Source organism: Trachymyrmex septentrionalis, unplaced genomic scaffold (assembly GCF_001594115.1).
Source record: "Trachymyrmex septentrionalis isolate Tsep2-gDNA-1 unplaced genomic scaffold, Tsep1.0 scaffold6, whole genome shotgun sequence".
NCBI lineage: Eukaryota > Metazoa > Arthropoda > Insecta > Hymenoptera > Formicidae > Trachymyrmex > Trachymyrmex septentrionalis.
Window position 1 is genome coordinate 1,692,049 of NW_017305778.1, and position 17,554 is coordinate 1,709,602.

Sequence of the window (17,554 nt, forward strand, 5' to 3'; positions counted from 1 at the left end):
CAGGATCCACTTCAGTTGGGAACCTATTAGTGACTCACGTTTGATGGAAGGAATGAATTAGGATTTGATATATATGAAGGATTTGATATTTGCTGAAGAGAATTTCAAAGAAAGCTGAAACGTTCAAAATAAAGAAGATTCCATATAATCCATTAATAATATAGAATTTAATCGTTGGCATCTTCATCAGCCTGTGACTCTTATTGGCTGTGTATAGATTGTTTATTTTTTTCTTATGAGATGACGAATCTTCTATCGAGTACGGAATTTTTAGAGTGAGGACTAAAACATCCACAATCATGTAACACATAGCAAGCTCCTATTCTGTAACTCTTAACGATAGTATCAATATTGTTATACATATTTTTATTTTGCAACTTTTTTATCATATATAAAATCTGCAGAATGTAAAGACACCGATATTTATTAAGAATAAGGATAACAATTCATAATAACAGTGGTAGCATTCGATTCATATATACAATACAATATCGTGAAATTTACAATTGTAATAATCCGAGATGTACCCTAACATGTTATTATATATCACAGTGTTATTATATATCACAGTGCAATATTACTGTATGCCACATCCGCTTATTTTTGTAAAAAGTATATGTGAAAACACCGGGTAATGGGGAGATGAAGATTATTACGATCCTAGGAAAACTACAAATTTTCTGGGGTACTGAATCGAGACCAATTTTACACGAGAGATTTCAGGGATTAACGGATAAAAAGTGGGCGAAATTAAAGAACTTATTATCTCGCGTTTATTATTTACACGGGGATTATGAATTACGAATAATTGTTATGCGTAATTCTTCTATCGCGAAATTCCGCGAGAAGAAAGCGAGAATGAACCCTTTTCAGATCAGAATTCACATTCGCGTCTACAAAAAACTGTCACCGCTTGGCAATACCACAAACGGAATTGGCTCCCACGACACGGACGTTTCGCTTTTTTGTCATGTTTGCCTGCAGAAACACTCGATTTTCACAGGATGCACTCTGAACCGCGGTTTGGCCGTGGAAAGTGTGAACTTTAGATTACGGGTTTCACGGGTTTCGCCCCACACACGATGGCTTTGGTTTCACGATCGATCTCGCTCGTTGCGGAAAGATGTACAGTTAACTTTATAAAGTGCAGTATACTACATTATATTAAATGCTATGGAAAATATCACCCTGTGCAAAATTTTATTTTTATTTTAATATATTTATATTTAATAATTCAAATTAGTTTGCATTGTAAATAAGAAATGTTGCAATGAAAAATTAATTAGCAAAGAAATGTTACATATTTCAAGTTTTAATTTAATTCCACATAGAGTTTCTCGAAGCTACGTGCTAGATTAATTAATCCCATTCCCATGATTCGTACATATCTAATTGTATAATGCACATACATAACCATTTATATTACCGGCACGATATGAAATGTTAATATCTTCGGAACTTTGAGCCGTTCTGTGATAATGCAAATATGATAACAACCCGCGAGAATTGGCACGCGAAAACTTATTTACACGCTTCAGCAGAGAAACGCTTCGGATGTTGCCTTTACAACAGCGACGTTGAAAGCCGCGGCTTTATACTTACGACAAACACTTTAGTGAAAAACGGAACTAGCTAATTGAACGCGATTTTTATTTCTCTCTTAATTAGTTATCTTATGTTAGAAGTGTGTGGAGAAGATTAAAGATTCTCTAATTATGTCCGTTTCTACTAATGTAGATTAATTTTAATCTCGGTTTAATTTACTTTTTATTTTTTTCCCATTCTTAGAACTGAAGAAAGATAAAAAGTAAGTTAATCCAAGATTAAAGTTAATCTATATTGATAGAAATGAACAGAAGAGATGAAGTAACGCCAAAATTAAGTCGGTAATATTATTTTTCAGTAAAAATGTACGACTGTGGTAGTATACATTTATTAGTCGTATTACATCTTTAATTTGCTGTAAAATGATTCCATCAATCAAAATTGGGGACGTATTTCATGATTCTATAATAATTAAATGATCTAATTAAACGATCATCGTGATTAAAGTCACAAAAAGTAAAGCACATGGAAAGAACGTTTTTGCTGAAGTCTAAGAATTTGGCTAGATACAAAAAATATATTTTATTGGACTGTTAAAATAATTATGTAGGACGTTCAAACCGATTGTTAAAATATTAAAATTGTTTACAGCATTGCTAATCATGCTTGAGTTTCCTACACTGAGAAAAAAATGCTATTGATTCAATTAAAGTCTATATTACGAACTGTCACTAACATAAGTAATTAATTCATGTATATTTTTATTGACATAAAGGCTTGATTATTAAAATAATAATTTATGCCTTTATGTCAATAAAAATATACATGAATTAATCACTTATATTAGTGGCAACCCCTAATATAGAAACTTTAATAGAATCAACAGTATTTTTTTCTCGGTGTACATAATTATTTTGACAGTCCAACAAAATTATTTTCAAACCCGTATCTATATGTATCTACATATACACCTAACTTTTTATCTTTAGTAAAAATCATTCCTTCTATGCATGCCGAATGTTGTTATATCGACGAAAAAGTTATTTTAATCAATGCCATATTTATTTTTAATTCCGGAAAAAACACAGTAAAATATAAGTAAATACAGAAAATAGTTGAATTTATCAGATATTGAATTGTATTTCGTGTACATTGTGTTGTTTAAAAAATTCGAGATAATGGCGCACTTCGGTAAACAAATATCGAGCTTTAAATCCATATAAGCATATATAGTGTCTGCCTGCAATTGAGTGAATTTCACGGAATTTTATTTAATATGTTAAGAGTGGCAAACAAGTGGATGCGGATGGTATAATGTCCTTTTTTACGGATATAAGTTTCGCTGTTAATGATCAAAATGAAATGCTAATTGTAGTAAATGCTTACCTGCTACATCCTCAAGCGTCGATTTTTCGCCACAGCTGATAAAATGGGGATAGAAGGATACCATAACTATACCACCGGTCTGCGCCTGTAAACAAAGTATTTGTATTCCTCTTAAAGTAATCGTTGAATTAAGTAAAACATAAAAATGTTATTTATTTATTTGAACGGAGAATAAACGGTTATAGTATACTTAATATAAAATCATAATTATATATCTGTCTCTCTTATATTAACATAATTTATAAGATTTAGAGTTTATATAATCATAAGGTGATTATAATTTCTTAAAAATTATCCACAGAAAGGATAATTTTTCTGAAATATTAAAAAATTTAGCTAGGTATAGATTTGAAAATAATTTTTTGTTGAACTATCAAGATATTTATGTAGAAAGCTCAAGCACGATGAGCAATGCTGTAAAAAAATTTTGATATTTTAGCTTAAGCATCCTATATAATTATCATAATAGTTTAGCAAAATTACTTTCAGATTTATATCTAGTTTCTAAATTTTTAGAAACCTTCCTTATAAATACTTATTTATAGAAATAATCTAATGCAATTTAACCCTTTATATTCAAATAGCAACTTTCAATTGGTTTGATGCAATTCCAGTGGTGAGAGGCGACAATGACTGTTACGTTTAATTTGGGCGACAATGACTGTTTATGTTTGAGCGAAACATAAAAATATAATAGTTTTATAACATTAATTTATGTATATTTCATTTTATGTCACAGCTGTAAAAAATTCATCAAATTCTGTCAAAAGTTACTGGTTTCTCCTAGTGAAAAATGCGTCGAGTGCAAAGAGTTAATATTCAATTATTACTGAAGGTCAATTTATTACTGAAAGATATTAATTATTTATTTAAGGTAATAAAAGCACTGAATAACATTGTTTTTAATACTTACAATAAATAATTAATTACTGTTTTTCAGTGTCGATTGGCCAGTATTAAATTGATCATTATTAAATTTTTGTAAAGTTTTAGTAAAATCGTTTTTTTCTGTGCAGACATCTTGTTATATAAGATTGCTTTGAACGAATACCATACATTATAGTGTTTGTTACTTTCTGTTTTGTCGCCGAGCTTACCAAAAGTCGCAGGGCGTGGTCAGGCACATTTCGCGAGGAGTTGCAAAGAGCGTGAGCGCTACTGTGACTGAAAATCACTGGCGCCCTCGACGTTGTCATAGCTGCCAGCATCGTGGGCACCGAGACATGAGAGAGGTCCACCATCATCCCAAGTCGATTCATCTCCAGCACGACACTCTGGAAAGTTTCACGGGTGCGACGTTAAATAGTTTCGATACTCGGGGACACGTCCGCTTTCACGATAATGGCATCGAGGCACCGCGAATTAAATATTATGAAAGATCTCTCGGACTTCGCGTTAACGTTGAAGGCATGTCTCCTGGTACATCTTTTGAATATTCTTGCGATGAACTAAACGCTAATCCGGATTACATAGACTCACAGAGATTCACGGAATCCGCTCGAGGGTGATTTAATATACGTATTATCGCATACAGTTCTCTTTATAAATTTTTCCCTTATAAAATTTTCTTTTCGCAAATTTATGATTATGGCTGTGATAAATTTTTCGGACGAACCAATTGGAAGAAAGAGTATCTCTTGTTCATTGCTATTGCTTTCTTAAAATCAAAGTAGGACGAACCGAAAGTTTGTTACAGTATCTGTCGGGTTGCTTTTCGAATTAAATTTGGCGTTAGTAGTGGAATGGGAGGACTAGTTTTATAGTGCGCGCACGTTAGGTCAGTGACACTTATTGCACGGATTGAGTTTCAGAACGAATACTTTCGAAGCTGCTCTCTTCTCGAGAAGAATGCCAATGCGAGGGGCAGCCCGTAGAATAAATCGGAAAGTCGGATTTCCTAGCGCTGCAGTCGCTAATCAATATGTTTAACCAATCAATATGTTTAAAAGACAGCAATTGTATCTGAGATTTATGTAGCGATATCTCGCAAGTCGTATTACTCGCGGAACATGACGCAATATTTTAAAGCTAACAAAATATTTTCAAAACAACCAACAAAATGGGTAAAATAAAATTTATACTAAGTCTTTATATTGGAAAAATTAACCCTTTAATGCCATATACTATATACTATTTTGTCATGTGGGCAACACATTGGCACACTCAACTTCTGATTGCTTATAACTTTTAAATAAAAGAATTTTATTACAGCTTATATTGCCAAAAAGGGACTTGATTTACAATTTTTTAAACAATACACATCCATTCATATTTTTTAATTAATGAGTAACTAAAATTCACTGGCTATAGTAGTCAAAAATTTTAGGACATTTTTATGATAATTTTTGTCAATCTGTTTTTCAATTATATTATAAGTTAATTAAATTCTTGCTATAAGTTAATAATATATTGTAAATTAATATAATTCTTATTATTTACTTAAAAATTATGATATTTTAGAAATTATTAAATATATTATATACTATATTAAATTTTGATTTGTAAAAATTCTTTATCTGAGTAATATACTAAAATTACTCATTGGTCGGAAACTTTTAACAGCCACCGTAAATGTTATTCTATTACTTAAACCTAAACCTACACATACATCTACATTTATTTTTTATTTTTTATATCCTAAATATACAGTTTTTTTTATCAGCAGTTTAATTTACATTTTAATATTACGTTTACTCAATTATTGCACAGTTTTCACTCAAAATCTTAGATTTTTCTTTATTCTTATGCACAATAATATCACGGAAATTATCTTTATTAATGAAAAAAGTTATAAGTAATAAAATAAACAGAAGTTTCGAAAAAAAAAAATTATTTTTTGAAAAGAAACTAAATACATATATCATACCAAGATTGAAGTTAAGAGCTTATATCTCTGTGTGTGATAATAAATGATTATATTAAAATCAAATTGCATAATTATAATCAAATCATTATAAATAAAATATTAACACAAATATTACAGATAGATAACAAAAAAGATAAAAAAATAATTTTTTTTAATGCATGTGCGTTTTGCATTTTGCAACTATAAAAACAATATCTATATAATTTCATAAAACTAAAAATAGAAAAACGATAAAAATTAAAATTCGCTAGATTCTTTGGCACGGAAGAGTCATCCTTGTTAGAAGCCAAGTTGTCGCACGAATTCCGATTTCTTTCCTACGCGGTGAACGTTATCTCCGTTAAACGAGAATGCTTTGTTAAACTGGCAACGTGATAAACTGAACGTCTTAGGATTCCTTCTCGACTTTCTTATTCTCCAGGCTTTGCCATAGTTGTGCCTCTGCTTTTTTTCTCTCGCAAGTCGTGACGGATTCTTAGCGTGACTTCCGTCTCGTTTTCATTGTGGATGCTTCAGGCACGAAGTTGCACGAGAGAGATTCTCGAGGTGCTGACGGATAAATAGAAAAAACTTTTTTACATGTGTGTGTAAATCTTGTTACAGATTGAGTGACGTGGTAAATTGAGGATTAGTTGTAGAGAACACGTAAAGCATTAGTAATCAAATTCTTGCATGTAACACTTTTGTTCTTTTTTTTAAAACAAAGGTAATACTTCTTTATAAGGTAATACTTTTTTTTTATTTATTTTAACTAAGTAAAAAAGGATTAAATACGATCGAGATTAGGTCTTATAGTGCCTAATATTTAATTTATATATATATAAATTTTAAATATTGGAAGTACAATATTTAAATATTGTGTGTGGAAGTATAAAATTTATATATGAATATTAGGCACCAAGATCCTCGTATTTAACTTTTCTCTATTTATTTACATATACATAAATTCTAAATTTTCCATTTATATAAACTACCCGCTAATTACTCGGTCGGATTTAAAACACCATCATAAACTAAAACTGAAATAAATTAAATTGATCGTCAATTTAATGATGATGGTAATAAATATCTTAAAGTTATTGCAAAGAACTTATTGCGAATAAATATTACCACAGAGTAATATTTATTACAAGTTAATTTTTTTAGAAAATTAGAATATGTCTATGTGTCTTTAAAACAAGATTAAAATAAACTTTTAAATTGGAGAAAACTCGAAAAAAATTTTATTGCATAAAGTTGCGAAAAAAGGGGAGAGCGCAAGTGAGATTAGCTATGTGCGAGTGACACGCGATAGGATAGTTCTGTTGGTCTTGTTCGCTAAAAGCAAGTCTTGATGAAAAGGGGAGAAGGAGATCAGAGAAATGCGTAAGCCCGGCTCAAGTGATTCTTTTCCATTATTTAAGCAATTTATTTTCTGAAAAGGCATTTTGTGATCTATTCCGACTTTTCGTTTACCTGTCCTTTGCCTGGAAATGGTAAATTTTAATAAAAATCACGGATTAATGAGATAAGAAACAATTGCGATTAGTTATTTGCGATTCTGTTTCTATTTATACTTTGGTAGATGCATGTTTTATTATTCCGTAATAACAGGTGTTATATTACATTTATATGTTATTGAGTGGGAAATTACAATTAATTACAAGTACATTGCATGTAACTTTGCTGGGAATATTACTCAAGACTCTTAATAATTTGTTAGTAATAATAAAATCTCTTTATTCTTCGAAAACAAATATATTTACAAGTCGTTTATTACGCATCGGGAAATAGAATCACTAATCGTTACAGGCAAATTATATTTGCAAAAATATTTGATTGATGAAGATTAGGTATTTGTTACGTAGATATATTATTGTCCTAATTTATGAACTTTTACTGTTCCAAGCTTATGTATAGCAAATTTGTTTCTTTCGGAGGATGACAATATATTTTTTCTGGTTATTGAAAGAATTCACCCTCGAGGATCTGCAGGATGTGTTAGGTGGCGCAATGGTGATGGTTGGTACGACCTATCGGCAGACAGGATGACGAATAAGCTTCATTCTCCCATGAGTCCTTTTGAAAGGTATCCACTCGTATCGTAGATACGTTCTTCTATTCATTGCTCCCTCAGGTATTTTTCGGAGCGAAAACTGAGGAAGGAATCGAGACATTTATTCATTTTCTTTTAACCCATGCATCTAATTTTTCTTCAACTTTTGACTCCCAGATGAAACTTATTCTGCGATTGTGCAATTTTGCTATTCGCTATTCAAGGCATATTAAAATCAATCCTTAAGTTATTTAACAGAAAAGGAAGAAGTATTATTTATATGGAATATCACCGACTACTACCATTTTAATTTTATGGAATTTTATTTTATGAATCTGTAAACATTACGCGTATAATAATAGAGATATTTTTCGGTCTTCCAATAATCCTGGATATAGAGACAGAAAGAGATATTTTCTGATTAAAATAAATATTTCTTCACAAAGAATTTGTATACGCAAATAATGCACATTTCCAAAATTAAAGAAAATAAAATAAAATACGCTTTTTTAATCTTCTTTAACGGAATAATTTTAAAATCTTTTATTGCGCTTAATAAAGTTTTTATAAAATTTTCACTGAAATTAATATTTCATCAATGCTTTTTACTAATGCGTATTATTAAAATATTGATTAAAGTATTGATTAATAACATAACATTTTATTTAATTTTTTAAATAAAATATAAGATTTGAATAACAAAAAATTTGAAATAAACCTTTTTTATTAAAACTTTTGAGATAAAAGTTTTAATTAAACTTTAAACAGAAAAAATATATTTCGTACTTTTACCTATAAATCTTTCACGAATAGTAACGGATTTTTACAAATACTTTAGATATAAAATTTCAAATAATAAAAAATTTAAATAATAAAAATAACATTTATTTTATTAACAGCTATTATTTGATTTGTATTATTTATTAATATACACAATATATAAATTCTATAAAAATTCTGTAAAATAATATTAATTTATTTATCAAATATAGTAAGAATTTCGTTTATTGATTTTATTGGGAAATAAGGAATCATAATTAGGATTATATCGAAAAACAGGGAATCATTATTTTTGCTAGATTTAACCTTACACATTCTTCGCGATACATATGTAGCGGTATTCAAAATTGAACTCTTCGAAATTATACTAGTTCCAATCCCTGCAATCCAAATGTAACTTTCCGAAAATGCATTTTCCGCTCAATCAAAACGGACTGGCTAAATCCCGAACAAGATTCCTTTCGCGGAGACAGAGGATCAGTGAGTGACGTTTCGCTTTGGTTGCATAGGAAATTGCGCGATTCGGAATGCCTAAAGTTTTTCCGATGAGTGCCCAAGCGAATCGAAGCCGAGAGCAAGTGGAATGGAAAAAGGCAGGCGGGTTGCTGTTTGCTTCGTAGATATATGCGGCGAGAACGTCAGTCTCGCTTTGATTGATTCAAGTTGGCGGCGGGGCTGGTCATTCCGTGTTCTTTCTCAAGCGATGAAACTTACTTCCTGCGACATCCGCACTTTGTCGTCGCCCACGACCGCCGTTATCGTCTAACTTCAGTTTACGAAACTGTCGGCGTTCTGGCGACTATTTAGACGCGAACTTCCAGAACAAGCATGCAGCTGGCCTCAAAAGGGTGACCGGTCAACCCATAACGCTTTCGGAAACTTATCGGCCACCTGTACTGCCATATTGCTACTTCGCGGACATCCGTGTTGCTCTTCTGATGTTCAGCTGTAACGAATTAATTCAGAAACTGCCTCGAAAGCTGTCGCAACTTTTCTTTAGATTCAACTTGTGGAAATTTGATCCGCGATGTTTCGCATAAGTCGACATACACGATCCGCTATATTGGTTGCAAGTTTCGTACAGTTTCCATTTCACAGAAATACTCGACATTTACACTGTCGTCTTATTATGCAATATAATACAGGATGAAAGTTTGGTCTCAAAGTTTTGTGTGCTTATTAAAAATCGTTATCCAGCAATATTTTATTTGCCGATATTTTGATGTTAACATGACAACAAATAATATCAGCTTGCTACCTAAATATAGTAATGTATATTTAAAGAACAAAAATTTTAGAATGTTCGTTACATTTTATTAAATACTAATAAGATATTGTATCAAAAGATTGTCATCAGTTGATGAATTGAAAACCGCTTTATTGGCTGTTTAGCAGAATTTATTTGTAAAAAGATGTGCGGCTATCATTGATGCATTCTCGAAGTACCTTAAAGTTTATATCAAAGCTCTGATGGTCATTTTGAATAATTATTTTTGGTATTTAAGATATAATTCATACTCTAGATTTTTTTGTAAATATACGTTACTAATGATTTAATAAACAAAAAACTTGTAGCCAAATTTTTTGTCGCCTCATAAATGTATTGTATATTTATAGCTAAAAATATATACGAATAAAGATATAATATATAATAATACTCTTTATTATAACTTGTCGCAAATTTCAGTTATAATATATAAATTATTTTATTTCTGATTGAAACCTAATAATAAACCTAATAATGTTATTTTCACGATCCCCGATAATATTTCAATATTGTGACTATATCGAGAGAATTGACGTTCACATTATTGCTATGTTAAATCGGATTAAGTTTTATCTGTATCCCGAGCGCGAGAGTGAAAATCGACTTTTGGTAACAGCTCGCTAAAGTTTGTCGATGATTAAGAACCAAACGCGCGCGGTTGGGGATAAGGGACAGGGAGGGGTAAAAAGCGAGAAAGTTAATAAAGGGCCGATGTTCGAAAGTTCAGCGGCGCCTACGAGATAGTCCGCGGATCCTGGGAATTAAGATCGGAGCTTGCGGACCGAGAGGAAACGATAATGCGGTTTTAAAGAGTCTTCGATATAGCTCCGCGTACACGCTATAGCGCGCAAACTTTATGAAATTAAAGGAAACTGCAATATTGATAACGTCGCGAAGTCGTAGTAAGTAGTTAATGCCCGTCTTGCGCGGGGGAAGGGGCTACAATGTGAGACAAGTATCTTGACAGGGCGATTAATGTCCTTACGTCGAAGCTTCTGAGAAATGATCCTGTGAAAGAAATATCGACTATTCCTCACACATATAACCCATTTCTCTTGATTCTTATTCTTTTTTTGCGAAATATTAACCTATTGTCCTCGGAAGTCTGGGATAGTGCGGCATAATAAATCATCCATTTGCAGTTTGCTCACTTCCTCTCTTTTCTCTCTCTCTCTCTCTCTCTCTCTCTTTCTCTCTGTCTCTTTCTCTTTTTCTCCTCTTCCCTTTTCTTTTGCTAAAGTTTTTATCCTGTTTATTACAATCCCATTCGATTCAATCGAGACTCCGCAAAGTGATTAATCATTGAAAAAGTAAAGTTGCGTCTTAACAGCAACATTGAAGTAGAATCTCACATAATATCCACTCACAATCAGTAAAGTGCGTAATGTGAAGAAATGTTGTGTATTATTTAACATTATTGCGCAGATTACTACACTGAGAGAAAAATGTTTGATATTTATAACTGGTTATATATTACTGTAATTATAATATTATATAATTTATTATTGCTATAATTTAAATTATTAATTAATAATTTTACAGTCATTTGAATAATTTTAATTATTTTTATGATTATCATAATTATAATTATATATTATATAGTCATTTTAGGTTGTCAACTATATACATTTATTTTTAGAACTATATAATTATTATTACTAATATTATAGCAGTAATAATAATTATTATAGTAATATATAATTACAGCTACAAATATCAAACATTTTTCTCTCAATGTATTTGTCAGAAAAAAATGAATGCCTCAAAGACATTCAGAACATCAAGGATGAGGGACACAAAGAAAAGAGAGAGTGTTCTGGCTGCTTCTTTTCCATGATTTTAGTTCGCGCTTTCGGTAGGTAAGGGCTTTGCCAAAGCAATTAAGCGAGAGTATCGGGGTGTGACTGAGTGTGCTTTTAGCGCCGGAATAGCAGCGATCCGTAGATATCGGCCACTTTTGACGTGCGCATGGCATGCACGTGAGATGCGAATCGGATTCGACGGATTGCCCTCGAATGTGGGCGCGTGTAAGTGCACGTCAGGATCCACATACGTCGCGTCGATACAAAGGGTCACGTAGAAGGTTGGAAAATGTAGCTTCGGGATATATTGTAACAGGGAAAGAGGTACCTCCGCGATACGTAGCCACCGAACGAAGCTATCTGCCGTTCATGTGGCATATCATGGAACGCGATTCTCGTCCTCTATTTTCTTTCGATATCGATGTTGTGAATGGTTGATTAAATCGCTTCACTTTTGATACAACACAGCCAGCCCGAAAATAAAAAAACATTGTGAATTCCAATGACTGCGTCCAATGGAAAAAGCATCTTTTCAACTGTTGTAAGATTTTTTAAAATACATTTATTGGTTTTATCGTTCATTTACTATCTGCAACAATGACATAACTAAAAAAATTGCCTTTTTTTTTAGTCGATTGCAAAAAAAAAAGAAAACATAAAGGAAAAAGAACACATTTTAAAAGAACATACTTTATTTCTTTACAAATAGTTATTATACTATGCATTGCATATTTTAAGATTGTTTCAAAATTAATTTTTAAGGTTAATATTCCATTTCACGATTAATGTTCCAAAATTTTCACAGTTCAAAAGATTCACATTCATTTTCTTGAAAACTTTGTTTTCTGAGTTGTATCATTGTTGTGGCAAATGAGCGATATTTAGACTTAATGAGGGACTAAGGGCAAGAACCACAATCATATTAAAGAATCTTATTACAGTTGCAAAGCTGCTTTTTCTGTGAACGTAGCCGATTTCTGAGACCAAGAAATTGCGGTACGTATTAAGTTTATCCGTTTAGATGAAAAGGAGTAGCGATTTAAATGAACGTGCAAAAAAAACTAGCAAATTAACACAATTCAAAAGGAGTTACTGGATTTTGCTTTCAATCTGATATTTTCTCCAGTTTACAGTAACAAAGACTTGAGTCTTTATTGACTCTCTTTTTCTCTATCAAAAGATCACTACTGTGATTTTATTACAATAAATCTTTGTTTTATTCACGATTTCCAATTTGCAGTTATGTAGTTTTTGAGAAAGAAATAGAAATTTTTTTTGGAAACTAGGGCATACTTTAAACTGTTTGTGCGATGGATTCATTTACGTACAAATAAAATTACGACAAATACGGCCATGCAATCGTATGTAATAAAGTTGAGAAGGGCTTTACAGCGGGTTCATTTCGATTTGATCAGATTCGTCGTCGGATTTTTCATGCTCGGCCAGTTAATTTTGCATATTATGAGCGCATAAAGCGAGAGTAATTCAACACGTCAGTGATATTCGCCTCATTTCTTGCTTGGATGAGCATTTACGTAATTTTCAACCTTTCGGTATTTTCTCATCATGAAATGCAAACTGTAATGTTCCAGTCAACAGAGACGTGCGCGGACTTGTGCTTAAGATTTTCTTTAGTTTTACGGTTTCATTTATCTATATCCTTTTGAAATTGTCTATTTGCATATTTGAAAATGTCTCCTTCACCGCTCACAGTCATAAATAATCATTCGTTGTTGAAAGTAGAAACGTGTGAGAGAATCTGCGCGCGAACTATTCGAAAAGGTCGTAAAGTTCCCCGAGGATGTTAATCGAATTTCAGAAAATAATTAAATAAATTCCAGGAAATGAAATATTGTCTCTACTGGCTCGCTGTACTTATTCAAGGAAATCCATTTTACGCAACGCTGAATCTGACGTTTTCTCGTAACGGGATGAGTGTTCCCTTGGAGAGATCATTCTGGATAATAATTATGGAAAAGGATTTTGCAGATTGTAACATTCTATTAAATGTTCTAGGGTTGCATATTTTCAACACCATTTTCTCGTATAAACGAAAAAAAGTCTAATAATAATAATCAAACTTAAATTATAATTATTAAAGCTTTGGTGAAATAATTTCAATTAAATTTAATTACTTAGTAAAATAATTTCAATTTAGGTTAATATAATCAAAATTAACTAAACGCAAATCTTACTTTTTTAATTATTACTAAATTACTATTTACTATTTTATGTTTGATAATATTTAAAAAATATTGAATTAATATAGATAAAATATATTTAGTAGCTATTATCAGATCATTTCTTTCAATGTATAAAAGCACAATCTTTCTACTTTCTTTTCTTCGACACTTGCTTACGTATTTCTTTATATTATTTCAACGCGTGGTCATGAAGCCGCGGTTTCCTTTTATAAAAGTTTTCCCTCTAGAGCGATTACTAGTCCTGGTCGAAGGGAATGGACTAAAAGAGAGCGAGATGTGTGAGTGTGTATATGAAATGGTCTAGGTATCGGATCCTATTACTTCTTTCGTAAGAAGGCAGTTTCTATACACATGGCTGCTTCATTGCTCACTAGCAAGACTCTACCATGTATTATAGTATACGTCATTTAATATATTTCATACGTATGTATGAAAAGGAAGAAGAAACGAATAAGCTGGCTTATTTGAGTTGTAACGATATAAAGATATTTTTGAATTGAGAGAGAGAGAGAGAGAGAGAGAGAGAGAGAGAGAGAGAGAGAGAGAGAGAAAAAAAGAAAGAAGGGACAGTTATTACATAATAAAGAAATTTCATTTTAAGATAATTAAGATTTGCACAAAGGATAAATGCATAAAAGAGAGAAGGAGCGATAGTAATTAGTAATAAGGGCTTCCGTCCATAACGCTAGAGTTAAGTAGCGATTTGAAAGTAATATTGAAAAAGTTTAATGTGTACATCAAAGAGATTGGCGGGACGCTCTTTAAAAGAAAGAGTATGTTCTTTTATGGCGTCGAAGTAAGGAGATTCAACGGCTTTCTTTTTTTAGACTGCAGTTCTGAAGTATTGCTGGAAATTTTTAGCGAGTGCTTGAAAACCTGTTTATTGCTCAGGTGTAGGTGAGAAATGATGCGGATACTAGTCCAAGGCATAAAAGAAAAGCGAGGGATCATATATAAAGCTCCTACCGCGAGACCAATCTTGCAATATAGGACGGCAACTGCGCGGAAAAGGAGTACATTCTTTCTGGATTGCTTTACAAAGGCAAAAAATGCATTTATCAAAAATTCGATGAACATTACGTGTAAAAATGAACATACAAAAATGTATATTCATTTTATACGTATGTCTCATATTTATTTTAAGCAAATATAAAAAATTACTAATCAATAGATAAAACGCGTGGAAGATACAGGAGATAAATAAAGAGTAAATATAAAAAATTACTAATTAATAGATAAATGCGTAGAACATACAAGAGATAAACAAAATAAAAACTTGAGAGAAATACTCTATTTGTAATTTTAAAATACATTATTTACTTTATTACTTGCTTTATTAAGAGGTTGGCCTCTCATATTCTTTTGATATACATTCTATCCTTGTTAGAATAATCACTCAACGCTTGAATAATTACCAATGGAATGTTGTACTATTTTTTTTAACAGAATGTCGTTCAATTATTTATATAAATTATATTAAAAAGGAGGAAATTTTATTGAATTTTTTATTCTCATTCTCAGAAAATTTTTCAAAATTGCCTTTTGTTCTCCAAAACTTCAATATTTTTTCTGGCCAATGCAATTATCTGATTTAAATAATAGTTGCAGCTGTTTTGAAAAGCAAAATGAGAAACAGATTTCATCCTCCAATATCTTTTAAGCAAATTAGAAAATGTTCTGCTAGAAGAATGGAATAATATTGCACTATTATATAGCAGTTGTTACACTATTCAAGCAATATATTCAAGCACGTATGACTCTATTTTAATAAGAAAATTTGTATTAAAGACAAACGGTAGAACAACTAGTTGTTAATAAAACAAGTATATTTTTCAGGCGTTTACATTATTTTGTCTATCCCCTGTATATTGTATGGTAATCATATGTACGAAGAAGAAATTGTTTATAATGATCCTGAAGAATATTCTTTATACATATATTCTTCTTTGAGGGATATATGTAGAAAGTTTCCTGTAAATATGCTGTATCGTTCATACGCTTTATTTTGTTGCGAAATGACTGTTCTTCGCGTCATAAAAAGTTACATTTGAATTATTCCGGTAGATTTCCAAATGGAAACTCCCTGGGAAACATTCTACTTCATCCATCCATCTTGATCGCGAGCTTTTTTACGGTCGAGCGGATCCACCGTGCTTTCTGTAATCCGTGACTCGAAGCGAGAAACGCCCGTTCCTTTTCTACGGGCGCGCAGAACGTCGGCTTATTTACTTGAAATCGTGTCGATACGATAGATAAGACAGACGGCGACGTAAATGGGTCGTGTAAGAGAAAGAGAAAGAAAGACAGAAAGAGGACTGGTAGAATCTGTCGTAGTCTCGCAGATAATGCGCATCACTTCTCACGGTTTTAGTAGCATGTCGGCTGGTTCACGGTACGTGAAGATTTATAATGTCCCGACTTTCGGTTCAACGGAGGCACAGTTAGCCAGTGTGCAGCTAGGTCGATCCCTTTTTCATCGTCAAGAAGCGGAAAGAGCACCGCGGAAGAAACTAGGGAAGAGGTCGACGAATTCTCAAGTACCTGAATATTCAAAGAGCTCTAAATATTCGCGAATGTCAGGTATAATTTAATATATATTTCGAAGACAAAAGATGTGTGAAATCTTTCCGCGTTATTTGTTATATTCACAACAATAGATTGTATAGCTAAAAACACACTTGTCATTGGAAATAATGTAGATCCTACATAAGCTATGAATAGTAGATAGAGGCATGAGAAAAAAACGGTTTGAAGACAAGAATGTTCGATTGTCATCAGCGATAAATAAAAACGTTTATATGATTTTAAGAAACAAGCAACGAGGCGATTCGGTATGCGAAGGAAATATCATTTACACCGTCGAACATGACGACGGCAGTTTCATCGACGAATTCAGTAGATTAAATCGCGCCAGTTTGATTGTTCTGAACAGACACGTCGACTCGACACTGTCCCAGATGACGGAATATCGGGACAGTTAAGCCAACCAACCGACCGAATTGATTGCGTCGAATGTTGCTGAGTTGGAGAGGGATCCTCGACTATCCTGGTCATCGAATCGTATCGGTGTCGAGTTCGCCCCTTGACAGAGACCGTCAGCAGCCAGTGCATGAAAGTTTTGAACGTTTACCTAACCAGATGTTTCAACACACTCGAATCGATATAAGGTTTAACGTCGGTTATCGATGTCCGAGACGGGTCTAATCTGGGTCGTTGCAAACTTGAAACCGTATAAAGCTTTGTATATAAATAAACTGTCGCAGATAAATGTGTTTCAACGATCTGTCCAATGTCCAATAACTGATTAATTAATTCAATGTACGCGTGGTTCGATTTTGTTTAAATCTCAATGCAAGAGAAAATTTTGTAATTCAATTTAGGACATTAAACTGTCGAATGTTACATAGTAAAAAAACATTTTGTGTTAAAATACTTGTTGAAATTTCTGTACTGAATTTTCAATGCATTCGAGTGTTAATTTTACTGATTTAACATAATGTGACTGTTATTTGAATATCTCGTGTTAAATAGATATTCAATATTTCTTTCTTTTCTACATTAATTCTTAATATTTCTTTTAAAATATATTATTTTTATGTAATTTATTTAATTTACTAATTATGTTAAAATAACATAATTTATGAATAAATAAATAAATCATATATATAT

At 32.0% G+C, this 17,554-nt stretch overlaps 1 protein-coding gene across 1 annotated transcript in view; it reads right to left on the reverse strand.

Moving 5' to 3' along the window:
• The window catches only part of LOC108752345 (dipeptidase 1), a 108,588-nt gene that overhangs the window by 29,155 nt on the left and 61,879 nt on the right, over positions 1–17,554 (reverse strand). Inside the window, exons 6-7 of the mRNA XM_018493134.1 lie at positions 4,029–4,205; positions 2,932–3,016 (exon numbers count right to left, since the gene is read on the reverse strand). Of these exons, the coding sequence (XP_018348636.1) occupies positions 2,932–3,016; positions 4,029–4,205 (262 nt within the window). The remainder of the gene's footprint in view (positions 1–2,931; positions 3,017–4,028; positions 4,206–17,554) is intronic.